This window comes from Carassius auratus, chromosome 47, assembly GCF_003368295.1.
Source record: "Carassius auratus strain Wakin chromosome 47, ASM336829v1, whole genome shotgun sequence".
Taxonomy (NCBI): Eukaryota; Metazoa; Chordata; class Actinopteri; order Cypriniformes; family Cyprinidae; genus Carassius; species Carassius auratus.
The window spans coordinates 6,284,521-6,308,737 of record NC_039289.1 but is presented as its reverse complement, the minus strand read 5'-3'; the positions used below and the strand labels follow the sequence as shown (position 1 = coordinate 6,308,737).

At 38.7% G+C, this 24,217-nt stretch overlaps 1 protein-coding gene across 1 annotated transcript; it reads right to left on the bottom strand.

Moving 5' to 3' along the window:
• Positions 1 to 1,348: 1,348 nt before the first annotated feature.
• Positions 1,349 to 23,684, bottom strand: LOC113064924 (potassium/sodium hyperpolarization-activated cyclic nucleotide-gated channel 2-like). The gene is made up of 8 exons (XM_026235938.1): positions 22,608 to 23,684; positions 18,889 to 19,312; positions 16,066 to 16,227; positions 12,684 to 12,902; positions 7,904 to 8,050; positions 7,583 to 7,823; positions 3,579 to 3,743; positions 1,349 to 2,238 (listed from the first exon to the last, which is right to left on the bottom strand). Exons 1-8 carry the CDS (start codon positions 23,306 to 23,308, stop codon positions 1,358 to 1,360), a joined length of 2,940 nt encoding a protein of 979 aa, XP_026091723.1. The 5' UTR covers positions 23,309 to 23,684; the 3' UTR covers positions 1,349 to 1,357.
• Between the last annotated feature and the right edge of the window lie 533 nt (positions 23,685 to 24,217).

The window sequence follows — 24,217 nt, the reverse complement described above, 5'->3', positions numbered from 1 at the left end:
TGAGGATGCCAAGAACAAATAGGAGCAGCACAAAGTTTCCTTCAAGCTGTGAAATGGTAAGTAACCGCAGAATATAAATAGGTTTTCAAGGATTCAAAGACCGAGAGGACATCAGACCTCATTAGGTAGCCATGGCGAGTGAGTTATTTAGCGCTCCAAAACAACAGATAGTGGAAAGACTCATAATCACCTGATGGTTCTCGCCACATTTCAGAGGAGGAGGTAATCACCATCAATGTACTCACTCACCCGCATAACCTCACTAGCTCTCTAAAATGTGCAGTCCCCCTCAAAACAAGCTTAGGCTTTGAGCATTAAGTCATATTCAAGCACTTTAAGCTATATTTGTGAAGGAGGATGCTTTTTACAAACAGGACAATCTTTGAAATAGATAGTTCATTGATTATGAAAAGTTGACCTATGAGAACAAAGCTACTTAAGTCCTTTGTAATTAAGACTTAAATGCATTTGAATGCACCAGATAAGGGCAAATTAGTCTCCCTGTCGTTAAACTTTGTACTTCAGCAGCATAATTAGCATGAAATCAACCTTAATTAGGAAACTATTGATTCATTGAATTGTCCCAACGCCAAACCAAATGTGCTCTGTTGCGGGACTGCTAAGAAAAACACACGCTTATGGTCACACACACAGTATTTTTAGTCAAAATCAAGGCAATTAAATTATATTTGTTTTTATCCTTTCATTATACTTGACACACCTTTACATGTCATCTCATGTTAACATTTTCCTTTGGCCCAACTTTGGTCTGAAGGAATTGGACGAACACATGGATAGCAGTTCCAGTAAGAATACATGCCGTTCTAAACCGGTTTGAGACTCGAGAGCCATGTAATAAATGTTTTCTTTTTTTGCTGTAACAGTTCTAATATTGCACATTATAGGTTAAATAACTATTGTCTAGTCGGTTCATGTTGAGAAGAGGGAGAAAGCTCCTACGTTTTGATCAGAAGCAAACTGCTAAGTACCGGTATTCAGACACGTGTCAGTTAGCATCATTTGAACTACAGTATATAAAAGTGAGGTGGTACATTTGTAATCTTTGTGAACAGCTATAATAAAGAAAACCATTTCAAAGAGGCAAATTGTGAGGTCGGAAGCTACATTGATGTTTATATCATAGGTAAAATGGAAAATTCCAATCGTGGTAAGAATGATACAGATATGTTCATTGTATACTATCAAGTCTCAAGGGTCTGTTTGCCCTTGTGGCCAGTCACACCACATACATTCTGAGAGTAAAATTCATAGGTGTGACAGGGAATCGGGAATAGTACTTGGTGAAGGAGAGTCCACACGTTCCTGACGCAGACAGAGCCTTCCAACTGTTTCGTGGTCACAAGTTTGACGATAATCTAGGTCTGGTGTGATGTGGTTCCGTTTCTGGGAGACTGATTATTGAATCCTTCTTGGGTAGTCCTGAATCCAGGCTGGGTCTCATTTGTGGAAGGGAGGCTGGAGGAAATGCACCTACAGACACTTGATGGGGTAGTGCCATTCTGGGAGGGATACTTCCTCTAAGACCAGCAGGACCTGGGGTGTTCTGAGGGGGACCGATGGAAGTTGATGAAACCCTGGTGGACTGGGGAGGGCTTGGGGCAACTGGCTGCACCATGTCATGGGGTAAGAACGGTTGGGAGGCAGATAGGGCTCGGGCGTCCTGGCTTAGAGTGGTCCTGGGGACTGGTGGACGATGTGTGGGACTGGGTACGTGTTGCTGTACAAGGGATAACTGGGAGCCCGAGGGTGCACCGGGGGGGCTGGAACCATACTGGAACATTCGACCAGTATTTGCCAGAGGACTGTGGACAGGTGTGCTTGTAAGGGCAGAGGCAAGGGCTAAGGTGGAGTACTGGGAGCCTGGGGGCGTCTGGCTTTGTACCACCTGGAAGCGCCGCACCATGCGGGGAGACTGGACAGCCCCAGAACCCACTAAAGGGTTGCCCATCTGGGGACAGAAGCTCATGGCAACAGCCTGCTGAAGGCTAGCAATGGCAGAACTTGTAGAGGGCTGACTAGAATGTGCAAACATGTTCCCGTGAGTTGAAGGAGTCACAGACATGGCCCTTGGCCTTTGTATGTCCCCTTGTTTGACCAGTTTAACCATTTCCCGATCATACTTCACAATCTCCTGGATCATCTCGTTCTCACGGTTGTTGAAGACGCCAGAGTTAAGATCGCGTTGTACTTTGTGCATCAGAATGGAGTTCTTCTTGCCTGAAAGGTACAGATAACAGTCAGATATAGCTTTGTCTGTGCACCTTAGATCAAGCATTTAGCACAAATATCTGTAACTAGGTAGGAACACTGCCAGTAATAATAATAATACCAAAAACCTAAATGTTTTATTCTTATTACACTGAATCCATTACACTCTACTCCATTAGGCTTGGTGCATTTAGTAACTGTCAGACACAGTGAAGCACTGGCTCAATATGAAACAACTTAATACACTTAATCTTTACCTCATTTTCCTGGTGAAGTGATTATATGGTGCTAAAGAGTAATGCAAATTTACTAGACTTGCACGATGTGAAGAAAGGATATATTACTGTGGTTAACTAAACAATTAGTTCAGGGGTGTTGAATCCTGCTCCTGGATCAAGCAAAGTTTTGCTGTATTCACAAATAAACACATCTAAAGCACACAAAAAAATAAAATAAAATAAAATAAAAAAAACCTAAGTGCGTTTGAGCTAAACGAAAGTGGTCCTCAAGGGGGAGGATGAGACACTCAAGAATTAGTTTATTGTTGAGGTTGTCCAGAATGATGCTGTGTCAAGGAAAATATTGTCCAAATTGTAAGAACTGTATTACGTTCCAATGCACTGCACTACCTCTTGCATTTTTTGTAAACAATAGCGTATTTTATCTAAAAGGTCTCTAAGAAACGTGTCCATTTGGGGTAAAGTGAAGCCATTTCCAGTAAGCGTATAATTTGACATCATGACTGAACATCTCTATTGTATCCATAGTAAATGAACAACTGAGTCACATCTGATGTTCATAAAATTAACAGCCAACATTGACACAGTGAGACTGTGGTAGCGGATGTTCTTCTACAAAGCATGCGTGGTCTAAACTCCTCCATGAGCTGAACTGATCATTTATGGAATCTGGCTGCCATGGCAACATCAGTGAGTGGAGTGGTTGCATGGCCAATATATAAACAACTGAGGTGGTCATGTGACAGGTAGTGACATCAGCTACCAACACTGACCTTGGGAGATAAAGATGCTGAGAGGGGTGAAAAGGGCATGTGGTCTGCCTCTCTTGGCAAATCACATGTTTACATGCTTGGGACGTAAACCAAAGATGGCAAAACAATTGTGTTGAAGACAAACAAATTTTGGAGGGGACTCAAATCTACTTACAGATGTGATCAATGGATATCCAAATACATGAATTCTGGTATGTGTACCAGTAATGCCTCTAATACAGGTAAATGCACTTTCACAAAATCCACTGGGGGAGTACTATAGTATTACCATGGTTATTTTTTTAAAAGTACAATGATACATAGGAATGCTACTGATTTTAGTCTCTAGGTAACTTACCTATTCGATCAAGGCGGTCAATGGCTACTGTCTCAAATGCTCTCCTCATCATTGGATACTCCTCCAGTACTTCATTGAAGTTGTCCACGGAGAGTGAATATAGTCGGCAGTAGGTGTCCGCCCGCACACTGGCAGTTCGTCTTCCACGGGTCAACAGGCAGATCTCTGAAAATGAACAGGACATATCATGGTTGTGGTTCCAGAATCTCAGTTAGTCTTAGATGGTTTTATTTGGGCCAAATTGGGAGACCAGCTAAGACCAGCAAACCGCTGAAGGCTGGCTATACCTGATGAAAAAAAAAATCCCTTTCTTAAAATAATCGAATTGTTTGCTGATCTTAGTTGGTTGTAGATAGGTCTTTAGTACTTGTCAAGTTGGGAGACCAACGAAGATCAGTGAAGGCTGGTTGGACTTGATAAAAAAATTGTTAATCTTAGATGGTTTCCCAGCTATGTTAGGTAGGACCAGATTGCTGGTTTTAGTGGTTTCTGACACTAGCCATTTGGGACACCAGCTGAACACCAACTTGACCATGCCAGAAGACCAAATTTAGATACTGTTTAGTTGAATTGGCTGGTTGGCCATCTGCTCTCCTAGTCTGTGGACAAAGGCCAAAAAAAGTCAGACCTGGCCAGCTTGACCATGTGTTTGATTTGGAATGTTGAAACGGGTTATCAAAAAAATCCTTGGAACTAATGTTCGCCTGTGAACAGTATCCCAAATATCAACATAATAAAATTTCTCCATCACTGAAGCTGAAACCTGAAAACGAAACTGTAAAGGACCTGTCTCCTGTCTCCTGACAATGTTTCTGTCAGGAGCTCAGCATTATGAAGAGGTAAGATCCTGTCACTGACTGAAAAGGCTCTATCTACACATACACACACATGCAGTCAAAAAGATGCCTTGCATTTGGGATCTGCCCAGTTGAAAATGTGGCCACAATTCAAAGTGAATGTTGGCACAGCTCACTCTCATTGAAGTTGCTGTGCCCCTTATCACTGTGGAGTGGACAAAACTCCACTGAGGACTCAAGTGGATGTTGCCTGTAATTAAAAAATCAATAAAGCTTTAATTCTGGGTAACATTTGGGTCTTAAAGGGGTCATATGATGCGATTAAAATTCTTCTTTTCTCTTTGGAGTGTTATAAGCTCTTGGTGCATGAAGAAGCTCTGTAAAGTTGAAAAGACTTAAGTCTCAAAACCAAAGAGATATTCTTTATCAAAGTTAAGACTCTGCCACACCCTCCTAAAACGGCTCGTTTAAACACACCCCCACATGTCTACGTCACTATGTGGAAATATCTGAGTTATGCCGCCCAAATGTTCAAGGTGTGGTTACAGTAACTGCAGTTATTGTTGAAGCAGCCGTGTCAGGGAGATGCTGTGTGTATCTAGTCGAAAGCAAAATCACTTTATTTAGCCTTCCGAAAGTAGATGCATTTAAGAATCTGTAAGATTACTTACAACAGAACAGCAACGCATTTTATGGATGACTATTTAATGAATCTAGGAGAGGACGTCATTCTGACTTTGCTACGACAGTCTCGTGCTTCTGAATCAGCTACTGTAAGTATGTTTTGTTATTAGTTTTAGTATTTGCTATTGAATGTTCAGATGTGGAGTTTTGCGCATCGCAACAGAATTAAGTTTATAAAGAGAAACATCCTAGGGTTGCTTGGCTGCAGGGGTTAAAAAGCATTTGATTCTTCTGTGAATCGGTCAGCATTACTTCACTACAGTGTAGAACTGCAGCAATTTGAATGCCAAATTTTCACTCTGTTAGGGTTTTGCAAACACTATATTGGACATTTATTAATATTCTTGTACTGGTAAAACAAAGTGGGTTTTTATCATACACCAAAAGTGTACCGAGTTTTGTAGGCAAATTTATGTTTTGTACTGTACTTACAATTATTTAACTAAATCACTTTTTAAATACATTTTCAATCAACACAAAAATACTGAATAAGAATGTGTTATTTTTTGTGTTGATTATTGTATTTCATTAAAATGGGTATAATTAAAATGAGCACTAGCAAGTAAGATAATGGGCTAGACTGAAAAATGCAACTGAACCAGAACTGACGCACTGTCAAAAAAAGTCACATTTGTAAAAATCACATTTTCACAACATGCCCCATTTAGGTTGACATATCCCAGCATGCGAAACTGAGCAGTCAGATTTTTGATGAAGTGCCTCCTTTACCCCAAAGTGTGGAGATCAAATTTAGCTCCAGTTTATAGTCATTACATTAAAAACATGCAATATCACAAACCTCCATGTTTTTCACAGCCCAAAAGTAAATAAAAAGAATTAATGGAAAATGCTTGCTATCATTGGTTTTCTCATATAACTTTAAACATCTACATGCTCTATTCAGTGTATCATTTATGATATATAAAGCTCAGACGAGGAGATTAATGATGATTTCTCATTTCTGTAAGCTGTTAAGAAACATGTCCACTGCACATGCTTAATGTATCTATGTTCCAATCTTATGAATGCAGCCAAATGCAGTTTTAAAAGCTTTATGGTGGCTTAAATGGAATACAGTATGTAGCATCCACAATGGCTTATGTTATTAACTGAATCAAATATCCATGTTATTCTCATAGTAATCCCAAGTACCAAGTCAAGAGAAACTATTATGATTTCATGCTTAATGGGTGTTATTTGGCAAAATTAACCCTAAAAATTTCTTTTTTTTAACTATCCCTTTAAGAATTAAACATATGAAAAATGCATTGCATTTGAATACTAACACAAAAAGGGCTTTTTATTTACTGATGCATGTTAAGAAGCAGAGATGCTGTGATCAGTATAGAATACCATGACAAATCTGTCTGCCATCATGATTAAGCCTCTCTCATTCATGCATTGTAATTGTTTTTGGCCAAGGAATCTCTATATTTGTCATTATAAATTGCTCTGCCATTACTGTTCTGCTCCACTAATTAGGTGTTATTAATTGGCCACATTTGTTCTTTATCTGTGGCCTTCCTTCAGTGCCCCTGGCTCCTTGTATATTCGCAACCTCAGTGATCTCTCCTCCTTGCCCCTCCCAGAACGTGCCCTAAAGACTCTGGAAAAAGTGTTGTTTTTTTTCTGGATCACTAACGCAAGGCCCTCAAAGTGGGCAGCATCTTAAATGAGACAAAACTCATTGGAGGGAGAATCAGAGGGTCATGTTCAAATGCCAGTATTTATTACTGTTTTCCAGTGCAAGAGAGCAGTTAGGGATTCAATTGGAGCAACGATATGATTTTATGATTCTATTATTATTTTTATTTTTTTACTTTTGTAAGCCTTCAGTTATGAACACAAAAGAGTGAAGGCTTCATCAAAAATAGTAAAGGAATATGTACAATAGGATTCCAATTGGAATTCTAACTTGGAAGCTTTTAAGTATTTAATTTTTTTACATAATTTATTTATGGGACTTTTACTTTGACATTGCATTTAAATGTATGCTAACAGAAGTTTAGCCTTAAAAAAGCATTTGGCTGTAAGTAATTTACTTTATTGCAATACGATTAGGTTTGATATGATTATTTAAAAATGACCAGTGATTTATTTTATGATTTCTTTGATTAGGCACTGTAAAAATGCAGTATATTAATGATCATAATTAAGTATAATAGTAAAACTGATACTTTTTTCTTTGATTATTACAGTTTTACTGCCTTCCTTTGGAAATTATTATAATTAAATAAAATAATAATTAAAAAAAACTCTTCTTGGGACTTTTACTTTGTAGTTGCATATTAAAATGTGTTTAATGTTTTGTTCTTTTGTACTTTGTGTTTTGTTTTGTATTCATTGTTTTAAAGAATTGTCTTAACTTTTATTTTGAAATTTTCATATGTTTTAACAGGATGTCATAACAACGGTTTAATCCTATACAGTTTATCCACTTTTCTCTATGTATATTGTAATTATAATGTTCAAACGGATTAGTATGTTTCTAAATGAATGAGACGGTCTTTCTGTGTTTCTTACCCCCAAAGTAGGAGCCGTCAGAGATCTTCATGCCGATATTCCCTTTGGTCAGGACGCTGACTACGCCATGCTGAATGAAGTACATCTTCTTGCCGATGGTTCCTTCACGAATGATGTAATCTCCTGGTTGGAAGACCTCGAAGCGGAGCTTAGTTAACATCGCTGTCACAAAGTTGGGATCTGCGTTGGCGAACAGCGGCATGGACGCCACCAGCTTCCGGCAGTTGAAGTTGACTATTTCCTGGAGGTGCAGAAGTTAGTTTACTGTCAGTCTGAAGGCAAGTTATCAGTCGTGTATTGTTTTCTGTTGCTAAATGGTACCTCTCGTAACGGCTCATTCAGTTCTTCCAAAATGCTTTCCTCGTCAAACATCTTGCCCTGGTATCTGTGCTCATAATAATCGTGGATCTTCTGCCGGAAGTCGGCTGGAAGTTTGTGGAAAGACATGTACTGCTCAACTTGCTTGTACTGAGAAGAAAAACGTGACACGGTATAAGTTATGTTGACATACTTTTTCCCCAAAATTTCCAACCACCAACATGTGTGTTGCCAATCTGAATCCCATGTGGCCTCTTTTGTGGAGACGTGATATGCTAACAGGGAACACTATATACAGATTCAAGTAAATAATTTAACATCCAGGCTTGTTTTCCTGTATGGGCGTTCCTGCTATAGTAGAAAACATTAAGGGAAGTTTTTACAGTGGACACGTCATAGGCTAAAGAGCATATGATAATATGATGTTCCCAAAGCAGGAAGAGTGTGATGAAACAGATGATAAGCTCTATTCATAGCACATCAGCATATGAAGTTAACCTTCTCTCTGCATCATCGTTTGTGGTGTGATGGCTTTCTGGTTTATGTTACAGGAATATACAGTACATTTATTGCATCAAATGGTCTTGGCTATGTATGTTTTAGAGAAATTTGATTAGATAAAACAAATTAAACATTTATGGATGTTTCAAAAGCATTTTATAGACTTGCCTTATTTCAAAAGCTGTTTTAAAGCTGAGGCAGTCTTATGTGGCCTCTCAGACCTCATATTCCAACATAACTCAACTATAGTGGGTCATGTGCACACCAGGATATTGACATGGGGGGCAGGGAGGGTGATGCTTCTTAGTGACCTCCCAGTTGGATGGATGTTGTTGGTAGGAAAAAGCATGTGGATGATGACTGTATGTCTTCAAGCTTCTAATAGGGTTCAGTCTGTTGCACTTGTTAGTGACAGGTGCTTTCTGTTTTACAGGCCATTGTATAGAGGGTTTCTGTAAGTACTTTCGCTAATTAATGCTGTTTAATTGCTAAAGAAAGAAAATATTGGTCATATTTATGGCTAGGGGTTTTAAAAACACTTTTTTTAAAAACAAGTTTTTGGACCCCACTGACTTTCATTGTATGGACAATAACAGTTTTTCAGAATATCTTCTGTGAGTGAACTATACTATAAAAAGTATTGAATTTCCTGCATGCATGGTAAAAACCATAGCAGTGCCGTCACAAATAAACATGTTCTTCGCAATATGTAAAGAACAATTACTGGTATGTACATGGACTCCATTTTTAAATTAAAGAAACCAGAAACTAAGACACAAAAAAACGGTAGCACTTTATTTTACAATCTTGTTCCTCATGTACATACTATGTACTTATTATAGTAATTACAATAACTATGTAATAACTAGGTACTAACCCTGAACCTACCCCTAAACCTAACCCTACCCCATGTAGTTACCTTGTATTACCAGAACTTTCTTAGATATTTACACTGTAAGTACACTATAAATACATGTTAGTACACGTACAGTAAAATAAAGTGCAACCCAAAAAACACTTTGTTCTTTCATTCTTGAATGACCTGATTAGATAACAATGAGCATATTCTGTAACAATCACTGGTGGTCATGAAATGAGATGGATGAGATCACTAATCCTTGAGAACATAACTGAAGGTTTAACATGCATATAATATAAATAAAGCATCCAATTCTTGTCAGATGCAGATAGACGCTATATACAACTGAAGTGGCGTCTGTGTTAGCATGCACACCGTGACTCATCGTCCCTTTGGCAGTGGGTGGGGAATCATGGGAAGAGCAGTGACTGACTTTAATTAGCTCGGAGTGGAAATCCCTATCATAAACCCATTTCATGAAAACATTTTGTTTCAGAAATCCAGCCCAAATCCTAATCTAATTCAATCTTAATTAATTACGATTGGATAAGGGATGTATGCAATCGCACACAACCGAAAGAAGCAACCAGGGGGTCCCAGCATGCCATTTTACTTTCCACCTTGTAATTATTTCTGCATGTAGTAATAGCACAATGCTAATTGTAAAAGGCAAGTGCAAATAGCTATGAATAAGACACTTCTATAATGAGCCTAATTTACAAATAATCAAGGATTATTGGCACTAAAAAAAAAAAAAACATTTAAAAAATGTAGGTTTAAAATGCAATAGTTCTGGAAATCCTTAGTAATCTCCCCCAGAATTTATTCAGACTGTCTAACATTGACAAAACTATGACTAAACACTCAATATTATGAAAAAAAGTAACACAAACCCCCATATTTACTTGCACACCAACATTTAGCCACCTCTAAATAACAGTGCCTGCTTGTCTCGTCTAGCTCGACAAAATCTGTAATTTACGCTTTGTCCCTTTCGATCAAGGCAGTCTATTTTCTCCTCTCTTTGGTTCATTCAATCAGCCTTTAAGTAAGACAAAGTGTTAAGCTGAAATGTGAAGACAATTACTTAGACCTTGTTGCAATCACAGTTTGAGTCTCGGTTTATTGTACAGCCAAGATCTGTGTATAAGCACTGAAAACACTTCAGGAAAGTTTGAATTGCACCAGGTCTCAGACTGGGGCTATAGATCAGGAAACTGTACTCTGTTTATATATTTAGATACTCAGCTTCTTTTCTTCCCTCTTAGACTTCCTGTGACTAAGCTTCCCTGGGCTATCAGTCTGGAAAGGAAGGAAGAATGGAAGGTAGGCAGGAATTTAGAAAGCAATGTGGCTATGACAGGACAGAGTTAGCAGCTTAGTGCCAATAAGATAAGCGACACATCTGGTAACCTACACTAAAACCTCCGGACAGGTAGATGATCAGATTAACCTTCGTAAGCTTCCTAACAGAACTCATCAAAGAAGTCATGTGATGTTGCGTAATATTGTAGACATAATCATCTTTGTCCTTTCAATATGGCTGAACATAGCATTGCAACATGCCCTGCAAAAATCTTATCAGTTGAACTGAAATATATATACATCGTATTTCAGGCAGTCCACAGGCTTGTTTTTTTCTTCTTCTTCTTCTTCTTCTTCCTTTTAACAGGACAGGCAGTTTATCTTCTATCAGCCACATAAAGGGATGATATATTTCCCATGTCCATCTGCCAAAGAATCAAGGTCATCATAGTCACCAAGGAGGGGGGTGAAAGCCCATATATCAAGCTTTCGTTCCATATGGACATCAAGTCCATCAGCAGATACATTTATACCATAGGTATCCAACAGCAACTAGGATTATGATGGTTTACTGTTATGTAATAAACAACGAGATGTGACACCACTACAGTCTTAAAGATTAGGCTGTAATTCTTCTGTATACTCTCTTTAGAATGACTAAGAACTGTAATATATTTATTCAAATGGTTTCCAAACATGATGTTACTAACGGTCCATATATTTTCTTGTGTTCAGTTCATGTTATAGACAACACTGTGATCAATATTCGAACATAGTGATCTAAGCAGAGACCACGGTGCGTAATGGTCGATTGACAAAGGCACAGTCTGTACATCTCAGCTGGCCTGTACATACAACCACAGTTCCCCAGGGTGCACTAATGTTGAGAGTTGACAGAAACTGATCCGAGACTCTTGTTGTTTCTACTCCATGTGAGCATTTGTTAGAGGTTGGACCTGAACAGGTGCTTGAAAGTCAATGTTAAGCAATGTAATGCTTGTTACGTAATGACTAATGTCCCGTTCATCTGTCGTTGTCTGGCAATCCATTGGTTTCCAGCAGGGGAGATGGACATGTGATGGGATGACGGGGGGATCTACACAGGGACATTGTGCTGTTTATTCATCAGGTTGAAAAAGTGTAAGAAATGTTTTTTTGTCTGTAAAGGAAGTGATTTGCAACTACACTCAAAAAAGCTAAACTTTCATTCCAATGCTTTTACGTGTAAATGTATTCCCGCTACTCTAAACACGCAAACGCTCAAGGACCACCATCACAGCAATCCACTTCTTCTCAAAGGAACATCATAACATGTTTATTTGAGATCAAGATGACAAAACCTGTCTCATATGGGTCCTTTATCTCATGCATAGAATGGCTTTTGTTGGTATCTTTAGCACATTCTACTCCCCTGCTGCCGTAACGGTTCTGGTATCTGACAGAAAGCAGCTCTGTTGCTAGTGATTAATGAAGGGGAAAGTCTGCCGCCTGAGGTGGGATTTGATGAGCTCCACTGAAAGTCCCTATGGGATTCTCTGCATTACATCATTGATTCAAACATTGTCATAATATAGGCGTATTTAAAGTAGAGTTAGAGTTATGCACTTAATAATGACTAACAGGAATACATTAAAATACATTTTAATACCTTTAAATGTGCTTTATGTTCAAATAATTCCCATCCCGGTTTGATGTGCTTAAGCAACTACAAATAAGCAATTGTAGGTGGACTTTCCAAACTTTTGGCTCAACCAATGGCATGAGAAAACTTTCAGCGAACAAAGACATAGGTGTTTGTGACCAAATTGTTTATGGCGAAAAGACACAGGTTGCAGTCTAGAGTTGCAGGTTTAAACAAGCACCAGATGTCATGATTAGGAATCAAAGAAGACCATTTTACAGCATTGGGAGGTACTGACAACTGAGCAGATGAGAGGCAGATCAGATTGTGGAGAATACCCAGAATCCTCAGCCGTAGGGATAGTTGGCCTGAGCAGTTTCATCCTCTCCAACAGACGATAGGTACCGACTTTGATCTTACAAGATCAAACAATAGGTGACACATAAGAAGGTCATGTGCAGGTGGTTCAGTGTGTGCGTATTTGGAGCGCTACCCACCTTCTCCTGGTACTGGCGCCGGGAAGAGTCCAGCGACTGTATTAGGGCGGTGGCATGGCCAATGAACATGGCATAGCAGGTGGCTCCCACAATCATACTCAGCATGGTCAACCAGATATCAGACATACTCTCAGGGGCCTGGCGTCCATATCCAATACACAGCATATGGCTCATGGCCTTGAACAGGGCAAAGGTGTACAGCTCACTCCAGGTGTCATTCTGCAAATAGGGATGCGATAAACAGAAGAAGAAAGAGAAACTTTGATTACTTTATCAGCACTAGATACACTCTCGTGAGTATGACTTCCTCTGGACGCTAATCCTCAAGTCAAAACTTGGGCTCATTAGGGGTATAGATTTACAAACCCCTATCAAAGGTACCTTGCCAATTACTTTGGATAGCTATGTGCACCACGGACCTGTGATAGATTCATTTATTGATTTAAAGGCAGTTAATGGGACTGCATTGTTTATTTTTCAGCCGGGCTCTTGTTATAATGTCTTTCAGGATTTTTCAGGATTGACCTGATAGGTCCCTGTGAACTGTGGTTAAACAGATTTGCATTCACTTTGAGCAGGGTTTAGACAAGGCTAGGAAAATCCTGAATCAAAGTCAAGGAGGCACATGGAGTGCAAGTATCATGTGGAAATAAGAAACAAAAATGTGTTCACAGACTCAGCTACACAGTCACAATATGTTTCTGCAACCCCAACAATCCTGTCAAGTTCAGATGCAGACAAGACATTGTCTGGAGTCTAACCCTTTATTTGAGCAACTGCAATGCTTGGCAGTGTAAAAAGCATGCAGTGTAGGCAGTATGTCAGAGAGATTTGTTTGCTTAGTTCATGTCTGCTTTCCATCTTTACATATCTGCCTACCAAGGCTTCCAGGCATACCTTGAGGAACAATTTTCTTCTGGGTTAACTGGAACGTCTAAACACACAGATAAACAATTAAGCATCGAATGAACACAAACTGCTTAAATTCTACATTATATTTTTCATCCCTCCAGACACGTGCATGGAAAAGAAACAAATTCAATTAAAACTTCTTTTGTTGATGTTTATTCTTAAATGGATTGGAGTCACACCTTCCACAATGAGATTTCTCTGGGGGTTTTTATTGCTACATGAATACCAACAAGCTGTAAACACACAAAAAAACTGTATGTCACTTTCTCTTTTTCATATTCATTATACTATATCTGGTTAAGAAATTATGTTTTGGTTGTATTTGCCTAACTGCGGACTTTAGTGCACATTTAACCTAGTGTTACTAACCTCCACTGGCACTGAGATGATGAAACATAGCTCATTATTTGACTTAGCTTAGCTTGACTAGCAGGGGATTTATTTCTTTGGGATGTATGAGCATAGGATTGTCGAATCTACATTCTGCTAAGGAAAAAATGACTGAATTGTGCTTATTACCAAATAATTATTGAATAAAGATAGACTAAGGTTTCCATTGGCATTGCTTATTTAATATTTCTACGTATATGGTGGAAGAAACAAACCATTTGTAGAAAAATGAATGGGAGAAATCACAGTGCTAAATATGGCAGTTGCAAGAATTTAAATCCCACCTTTCAGTTTAAAGAGCCATTCACTATATAACAGTTGTAGAAGTAAATATCTTCACAGGACATTACCAAAGTGGTCACCAATGAACGTGCCTGTGCTTAAAAGGACTTTGGTAAGAGCCCTTTACTGTGAATGTGTAGGTATATAAAGACAGGCCGTGTTGAGTCTATCTACATGTGTCTCTGCACGTCTGGGGGATGCTTACCTGAACTTTGAATGGCTCCTCAAGCCTGCAGAGCTCATAAGCAACTCTCTTGAAAAATGCACACGTGAGCATGTACTTGTGAATCGCACGTGCTAAATTTGTGATTCTAACTGCGCACGGATGGATTTGACGATTGCTAGGTCATGAATCACAGGGCACAGCTGGATCAAAAGGAATCAAAGGGTGTATTTCAGGGCATTCAACTATCAGTGCCAGGAAACACAGCAGCAGGTGAATTGCGACTGAAACATCTGTAACATCTCATTTATGTAAGTCAAAATGAAATTTTAATTTGATGTGATTTTGATTAATCTAGGCTTACATTAATGATCTCAGATGTTTTTTTGTTTTTTTTTTACAACCATGATTTTTTTTTTTAGGGTCTTACCCTGGATATCTGCAAAACGAAAGGAGGCAAGTTTGTCTAACTTTATTTTGGATTGGAACACCATCATACTTTTTTCAGTATCCTGAATGATAATGCCTATTTAAGTTTCGTTGTATTCTAACAAATGAGGGAAGGTTTGTAAGTTGTCTAGTGTTTTATAGCACTTCTGCTGAAGCTTAACAACTCCTCAGCGAGTGTGACTCACAGGCTTCTTTACCGCTCAAAGAAGGGCCTGTTGAGAGACCAATCGGACACTTGAAATAGTGAGACAGATCGTTTAGCGCTGCGTCTTTCATTTCAAGCAAGCTGCCTTTTGAAAGCAGCTGACCTTGATTGCTAAGCATTGGCAGTGACTAGAATGACTGCACTCAAAAACTGTTGTAACAAAAGCCAATTAGAAACCTGTCCCAATGTCACTTGATCACTTACATGTGACAGCATATAAAGAGTTTACATAAAAATAAAGTACTAACAGGCAGGGAAACCTTAAATAATCAGCATTTATATCAGAGTTCTGTCTTACAGTTTTGTCAACTTTTCCATTGGTAAATTCAGTGTGATGAAAAGTGTTACACTTTTCATATACCAAGCTCGTTAAAGACAATTCACAAACTGTCACCAGTGGTTTATACCAAAGTTTAAAACAATCCAGCCTTCCCCACTTTTGAATCCCCAGATAACCCAAGTATGAATCATACTCTCAGTTAAATTGCCTGACACTGCACACACTTTACCAAGCAAGAGTTCATGATCACTTACTGTTTACATCAGTTTAGCAAATGTCCAAACATTGTCTTATCTTCGAACTAGACTTAACAGCAGGGAGAACTTCTAGGACAGATGGATAATGGTGAGAAGTGAGGGAGGGGTGACTCAGAGTTCCTGGCAGACTTGGGAAAGTGAGAAGAGCAGGTGATGGAGTCGGCTCCCCGATGCACCCATGTGATGAACACTGTCGGACACTTATGAAATCAGTGGAAGTTATGGCTTTGTGAATTGTTTATTGTGTGGCTTCTACAGAGCCATTTGTTGAGTCCAAGATTCAGTTCCTAGATTCAGCGAATTGCACATTTCACTTTGTGTGTAACTATAGGTAATGATACCCTGACCTTGGGCTACATAACTCACTGAGAGTTTGCTATTTGGGAGAGTTTAGGAACACTTGGAGTGATTGAAACCAAGGTACGTTGGAAGGTAAGACTTACCACCATCTTGTTAAGAGACACCCAACAGTCCGAAGGGAAGTCCTGCAACATGGGCACCAAAAACTGCAGACAGCCATCCCAGTGGCACAGAAGAAGCATCATGCCAATTAGATTGATGATGCGCATCACTGCACTGGCCAAGTCATAGGTCATATGAAAGATCTGTGATTCAAGATAAAAGAAGTATTACATTTGAGTGGAAAGGGGAGGACTCTCTGGGACAAACGGGAACATATAAAATCATCAGAACTCTGAAACATAGCCGGAGGTAATCCGACTTTACATACTGAAGGACAAACCTTTTCATTTTTTGAGGGATTCTCTTGACAAGGTTCTATTTCAAAACCCGTTTGACCTGAAGATTATTTGTGACCTCTAGATGTGTGAATACAAGCATACTGAAACCAGGTTTGCCAAAGCTTTATGTAATGAGTAAAGTACATCCTACAAACTTCATCCCGTCTGATTAGATTCAATACAGAACATGTCTGTGAATGATGAAAGTAATGTACCAAGCTGATACCATGTTCATCCTGACGGGACTAAGAAAGACTGGAGAGTGGATAATGTGTCTCTTGGAGACAGCCATGTGTGCAGTTTGTTTGTGGTTACAAAGTAGAGAGGCTAGATATTAGAGAGCAGTCTGGAGCCAGTCCAGGATAATGCCTTGTGTGAGACAGTGTCAACACTTTCTTCCCATACCAGAAACAAGGCTTGTCACACCTGAGAAAAGCCAAGTGCCCCAAATAGCAACTAGGCCAAAATCTTCAATAGAAGACGACAAGAAGAGACACTACTCTGGCTCGTGTTGTAAAGTGCTTAGCCGGCGTGGGTTCTTTTTTCTAGCATGAGAAGAAGCAGTACATGGAACGGGATCTTAAAACTGAGATGATGCAAAACACAAAAAGTATCGTCTGGAGCTCTGAAGTGGTCTGTATTTGTGGATGTTTGTTTAGTATATCATTGTTGCCGTGCAGTTCTTTAAAGCCTCTTTGTTCAGGATCACTGGTCTCAAAGTAATGTGGAAGCACTTATGGGTCTCATTGCACTACCATTTGAACTTATTAAAATGAATGATCCATACCAAATATAAGTACTCCGTTGTCTTCTGGCATGCATGATCAGCAGACCAGTGTCCTCATGAAAACACTGGCTTATGCAAACCTGTTTGCTTGTGTCTGTACAATATGGAGTTTTTTTTTATTATTATTATTTTCATGTGTACCATGGTTGATGCTCCTAAACATTTTCTTAAATAAATACTTTTAGTTTCAGTCAATTTCTTTCAGGATTTTAATTCAGTGCCTGACAACAAATATATATATATATAGAGAGAGAGAGAGAGAGAGAGACAGATAGAAAGAGAGAGAGAGAGAGAGATTGGCATAGCTTTCACTTTTAGCTTGTAATATTGTAAACTAACCATTTTGCTTTGGGGCAGTCATGGCCTAATAGTTAGAGAGTCAGATTTGTAACCCGAAGGCTGTGGGTTCGAGTCTCAGGTCCATCAGAAATTGTCGGTGGGGGGAGTGAATAACCAGCACTTTCTACCACCCTCAATATGGTATTGATGGTGGTAGAAAGTGCTGGTTATCCACTGGGACTGAGGTGAGACCCTTGAACAAGGCACTGAACCCCCAACTGCTCCCTGGGAACCGCAGCAATACGGCTGCCCACTGCTCCAGGTGTGTGTTTACTACTGTGTGTGCATTTGGATGGGTAAAATGCAGAGCACAAATTCCAAGTCTGGGTCACACCATACTTGGCCTCACTTAACTTTTTTCACTTTTTACCCTGCTGTTTGAAAGCTAACCATTAGCCTGTGATGGTGCAAAATTAGGGTATGGGCAAAAAGTCTAAGTGTATCTTATGGAGGTTTTGCTCGCTCTTTGTGAGAACACTTCCTGATAGAACACAGTTTAAAGCATTTACTTGCCCTACACATTATCAGGTTGAGGTTTATCACTGCAAGAGTGCGTATGAAAACATTTTGAACTATAAATGGGTTACCCAACTTGGTCATATCTTTCAGGAGGTCTAACTCAGGGGTAGACAAGTTCGGTCCTAGAGAACCGAAGTCCTGCACAGCTCAGTTCCAACCCTGAAAAAAAAAAAACTCACCTGCCTGTACCTTAGTAATCCTGAATGGATTGATGAGCTTGTTCGGGTGTGTTTGATTAGGGTTGAAGCTGAACTCTGCAGGTCTGCGGCTCTCTAGGACCGAACTTGCCTACCCCTGGTCTAACTCATGGTTTGTCCCTGCCTGGGTAATCAAGAACTATAAGGGGGCCGGACAAACAGTGTGGAGTGGATGTGGCAAAGCTGTGCAAGGTTGATTCAGTAATTGAGGGCCATGCCCGGCTCACATTACCACTATGTAATCAGCAGCATAATTGGCCCATTTAGTGGTGAAAAGAACACACAAAACTGAATCATCAGTTAGCTCAGCCGCAGGCAAATCGTCACGTTTCTGTCACTCTGAACAGCTGGCTCTCTATGTAATCATCTGAAATGTTCCCAATGTCGGCTGTCATTTATATGAATTATGTTTCACTGGCTTGGCCTGAACCTAGTGGCTTGGATTTATCACATGTTTTTAAGTTACCGGTGCTAGTTGCAATCATCCCATGAATGAAAATGTCTTATAATAGGGCAGTTAGCAAGATAAAGTTATATTATTCAAATGTTGGCCACCATTAGGCGATTTATTCAACATAGAATAAAACTTATTGTGAATGAGACATTAGTTTCTTCCCAGCTTCCCAATTTGAAAACTCCTGACTTCAACAATGAAGGCAAACAGCAATGGTGCCCATCTCTTACCTCCTCCCATTGATGGATATAACGAATCAGTCTGGACAGTCTAAGAAGTCGCAGTAAACTGAGGATCTTGGTGAAGCGCACAATCCGCAACGCTCTGGCCGTCTTGTAAACCTCAGAGTCAATGCCTTTCTCTACGATAAGAAAGATATAATCCACTGGGATGGATGAGACAAAGTCCACCACAAACCACGTCTTCAGGTACTTCTTCTTGATCTTTTGAGGGTCCAGTATTATCTCTGTGTTTTCTTCGTAGACTATGCCTGTGCGGAAGTTCAGTACCAGGTCCATGAGGAAGAACGTGTCGGATACCACGTTGAAGATAATCCAAGGGGTGGTGGTTTCCTCCTTAAAGAAGGTGATGCCCACAGGAATGATAATCAAGTTGCCCACCATAAACATCAGCATTGTGAAATCCCAGTAGAACCTGTGTACATTAAGTGATTAAATAATTCAATTAATAAATTAGATTACTGGACATATGCTTAAATGCATGCACAAAAATGCCACACAATATTAAATTTTATTTTATTTTATTTACAGATCACATGTATGTGACAACAGTAAGTATTCAGTGTCTAAAACTAAATGTCGGGTATAAAATACATCGATATTTGACTACCTAAAATGACAAATGTTGAGTTGTGTGCATTTGCTAGTATGTCGGTCCATTTTTTTTATTTTATTTTTATGTACTGGGTATAAAAGGCACACTCTTACAATAGTAAAATGAGATTCAGTCTTCATGCATTTGGTGAGACAGGGATACACCCTATAAATAACCCTAGCCTTGACAAACATGCTGCACGTGCACAAGAGGAGAGAGGCGATACGGGAGCAATAAAACAGCATTAGTTCAATATACTCTCTTTTGGTTGAGATCAATATTCTGAAATATCGTACCACTAAATATTAGTTACCTCAACCCATGCAAGGTCATCACAAGGACGTTAAGAAATAGATAGAGGGGAGAAAACGTGATGATCTGGATTATTTTTGAGAACTTGAATTAAGGTTTAAATGGGAATTTAGGATCTAAGTAGGTTCTCTTAAGGTGTATCAGTGATTTATTGATTAATTATGTTGACGTATTTGATACTGAAAGCAAAACTTCTGAAGTGATCATAACGGAGCTTTCTCAAGCTAACAATGTTGCTGTAGCTGCTGTTCACGTTTAAATGCAGTGCTCGGTTTGTCTTCTCTCAAAAAATAAAAATAGATCACTGGCCTGCACTAATGTGTGCTTATAAAAAAATACAAAGACTAGCTTAAACAAATCCATAATGTATTTTTTAATGCATGCACAGAAAAAAAAAAAAACGTGCATGAGTGAACATTAACATAGAATGCGTAAAAGCATGGATGAGGCATTGCAAGCTCATAATGATGCTGATCTCCGAGGGAAAACAAGGACTGTTTTGTTTCCCGAGTCTTTTATTTTATGAGCCAGAACACTTAGCTTTTATTGTCTAAAATATTTAATTAAACACTGGTCTGAGTATCTTAAAAAAAAAGAGAGAATGATTTCTTATTTCTTATAATAATTATTAGTATTATTGACATTATTATGAACCCATTTCAATAGCAACCTGTGTGTTTAGCATCAAGAGAACAAACTTTTATTTTTTATTTTCAGTTTCTTAAATTTGTTTTATAAGCAAGAGTCCTTTATATAGTTTAGCATTTAATTTATACCATTTACATTTAATTATGTCTTTTTACATTTTTTTTTTTTTTTACTTTATATTACTCATTATCTGACTTGCAGTTGCAATCTTGGTGTTGTTTAATGTTATGATTTAGGGTTTTCAATGATATATAATAATAATTATTATTATATTTTTTACTTTATTAATTATTTTTGGGTTTTTTTATGACACTCATTTAGCCATTTAGACTTATGATACTGAACTTGTTTTATTTTATTGTTTATATTTCTTTGTTGTTTCATTATTTTATGACTGATACTTTTATTATCATCTCATAATGAATGGCTATTACATAAGAAGTTATTGTTTGCATCGAATGAGTCGTTTCCGGTTGAATGCACTGTGGTGTACTTTGGAGACCCACCAAATGAAAAATATTATTCAAACCAATTATGTTTTTAATCAAAAGTGCATTAGCTACTGCTTAAATTGAGGTAACAAACTTGTATAAAAGCCTTTATTAGAGGTTACTTGATATAAAATGAACCTGTTTGTCAGTGTATTTGAGGAACACCCTCTTGGTGTTTTCTTTTCTAAAAGACTGAGGGGATCATTTCTGAATTCACTGAAGTGTCCTTTTTCCCTGTGCTGTTTATCCAGCTTTTGTGCAAAAGGATTTCCATAAATGTTCTGGTAAATTACACACAGCTGATGACATGAAACAGCTTTAGAGAAGCTGTTGTACATTGGCCATCAATGATTAATCTCAGTGTACTAAAAATCTAATTAATGTAAAGTCCTAATCCTTGTTAGATTAGTATTGTGCATGTTTGATGGGCTGTTCCATAGAAAAGGTACCTTTTGTTTCCCTCATCAGCGTTTGTGAATAATGACACACAGCTAATGCCAACTAGTACTCTGTTGTTACAGGCGTTTGGTAAAACATCAAGAAAAATGTCACGTTTATTTTATTAAATTAAATTTGATCTTTTATCATTGTATTGTATTTATTTAAATAAAAACTTGTATTTTGTATTTTCTGTTCATTTATTCTGTCAACTGTTACCCCACCCCCTTAAATTTATATATATATATATATATATATATATATTTTTTTTTTTTTTTTTTTACTGTCATAAATATGTGCTAAATATGTGTTTGTAAATCACTTCATCTTAAAATGTTACATTTGTTAACAGGGGACATCTGAAATAGTCAACCCTGTTACTGTGCTTTTGTAAATTAAACCGCTGATTAATGAACACTGAAACTGTGTGGGGGTGGGGGGGGGGGGGTGATAAATAGGATAAGTAGCCTAAATAAAAATATCAGCATTAAATTATCCTTTTAATAATTCACAACCTATAGCACAAAGCCTAACCAAACTTTAAAATGTCAACTTTTACTTTTTTTTAAAGGTATAATGACAACTCTGTTACTATTTTTATCTAATGTATAACAAGTAAGTGCTTGTTTGTAAATCACCTTATCATAAAAAGTTATATTTGTCACCAGGGGACGAACCCAGTCAACCCTGTTACCACGATTTGGCACCGTACAGTTGAATACTGAACACTAGATGTTCGTAAAATAAATACCAGCATTACATTATCTTTCTAATAAACACCTTGTAGCGCACTGGCTTTAAACAAACTTTGAAGTGTCAACTCTGTTACCTTTTTTCAAAAGTATAGCAGCATAAGTAAGATCCTCCTTGTTTGATAATTTATCTTAAAGTGTTTGTCAGTAGAGGTCGATCTTAAATAGTCAACCCTGTTACCATGATTTCGTACAGTAAACAGCTGATTACTGAACACTGAACATGTAATGTATCTTTCTTGCCAACACCATGTAAAAGTGTTAAGACCTTGGCTAAATGTTGTAATACATTTTAAAGTGTCGGAACAGTTTTGTAAAAGACACTTTTTTTTTATTAGTTTTTATTTTTATTTATAAAATCTTATTTTACAGTTTTTAACCAGAAAAGGCACTCTCTTTTTTTTTATTGTTTTCAAATATGAGCATCTGCAGCCAGGTATTGAGTCTCCACTGGTTTCACTCCATCAGCCCTACCTGAAATCACTGTATGGATGAATAATCCAGTTGCCAGCGGATTTGACTCGCTCCTGTTCCTTCTCCACTGCCTTTTGACTCCCAAACATACGCAGTGAGAATTTGTTGACCCCGGGCTGTAACATGGAGCTAAACTGCCTCTGCATGTAAGTTTGATTGTCCCTGGCTTCCGCATCATCTCCCGTGATCTGGCCATCCTCGGACTTGGGGAAGCTGACAGAATTGCCCGGCTGCTGCTGCTGCTGATTCGGGGTCGGTGCGTGGGCCGGTGGAGCACTAGAGAAGGAAACTCTGGAGTCCTTCTTGTCAGCGGGAGGAGGAGCAGCGGCGGTCGGGGCTGGAGTGACCGAGCCGTCCATGCTGGAGGTGCTGGAGTGACATGCAGATGCTGGGAAACCTCCACCTGTCTGCTTCTCCTGCTTGGAGGGGGTTGAAGACAAGCTCTCGTCTCTTCGGCAGTCTCCGTTGATAACGCATCTTATTCTGGTGCCATCCTCGCCGTCAAATGCGCTCTTGTCCCTGGAAACATCTCCGTGGCAGAGGAGCGCGGTGGATTCCGTGGCGAAGTCCTTGTTTTGGGAGATCCTGCTCGCCGTTGCTCCCCCTCCTGGCGTTACATTCTTCATCTTGGAAGAAGAGCCAAGGATGTCGCCCCCGAGTGTCTCCTTGTGCTCTTCATCGCCGTCCTCCGCTTCGTCCATGACGGCGTTGCTTTGAGATGAATCCTGACGCTGCCAGACTGCGAAAGCGTAGACGTGGACAGTTGCTTAGTCGTTACTCCGCGTCCCAGTCACCAGACAGAGACACCAGTCGCGTTGCCACGGCTGCACACGTTCACTCCCACCTGGTAGCGTGTAGCTCTGTGCTCGTTTAATGAATGGAGTTAGGAATAAAACCGTGTCAAGGATAAATCAGTGGAAAATAGGCCGATATGAGCTATATTATGAGAGTCTCGGAGTTAAATGTGCAAATGTAGGTTAGTGGTGTGTAATAATATAGGATTCATTATTCAGCTAATCTCTAAACGATGATGATGTGGTAAATAACAATAGCTGAAATTATATAAAACAAGAAATCCAATTTGACGTACACACCCCCTTCCCAAAAAAGCCTTGAAAAATGAGAGAGAAAAAAAAGAGACTAAATGTCAAATTTCAGACCATTAATTTTAAACACTGATTCGACCTGAATAAAAAAAAAAAAAAAAGAAAAAAAAAGTATAGACTAATAATAGTAATAATAAAAACATTAAAAAGGTCATAATTCACCACTAGTGAATTAACCATGTTGTTTATTTTATTTTTTTGAAAATTTAAAGAGACTGCTTTATTATATAAGGACTTAATATAACTTTTATAAAACATTCTTCATAGACGTTTTTTTTCAAATCTTAAGGATTTTAATTATTTTATTTTGTAGCTTTACTAATCTGGACTACCAAAACACATTTCTCTTGATGTGAGAATCTTCCCTAAAATGTCACAGGCCTCCAATCGTTTAGCGCAACTGTTAGCCAATATTTACGTGGGCAATTATGGGTAGTGGAGACACTATGGGTGACTATTTTGAAAGCTCATTCTGGAGCAATGTGTGTAATAACGCTGTGATGT

Excerpts from the sequence above, each read along its gene's own strand:
- LOC113064924 (XM_026235938.1), bottom strand. The coding sequence starts at position 23,308 with ATGGACGAAGCGGAGGACGGCGATGAAGAGCACAAGGAGACACTCGGG. Across the intron at positions 8,051-12,683 it reads GGCGCCAGTACCAGGAGAAG|TACAAGCAAGTTGAGCAGTA; the intron begins GTGGGTAGCGCT and ends TTTTCTTCTCAG. Across the intron at positions 2,239-3,578 it reads TGACCGCCTTGATCGAATAG|GCAAGAAGAACTCCATTCTG; the intron begins GTAAGTTACCTA and ends TGTACCTTTCAG.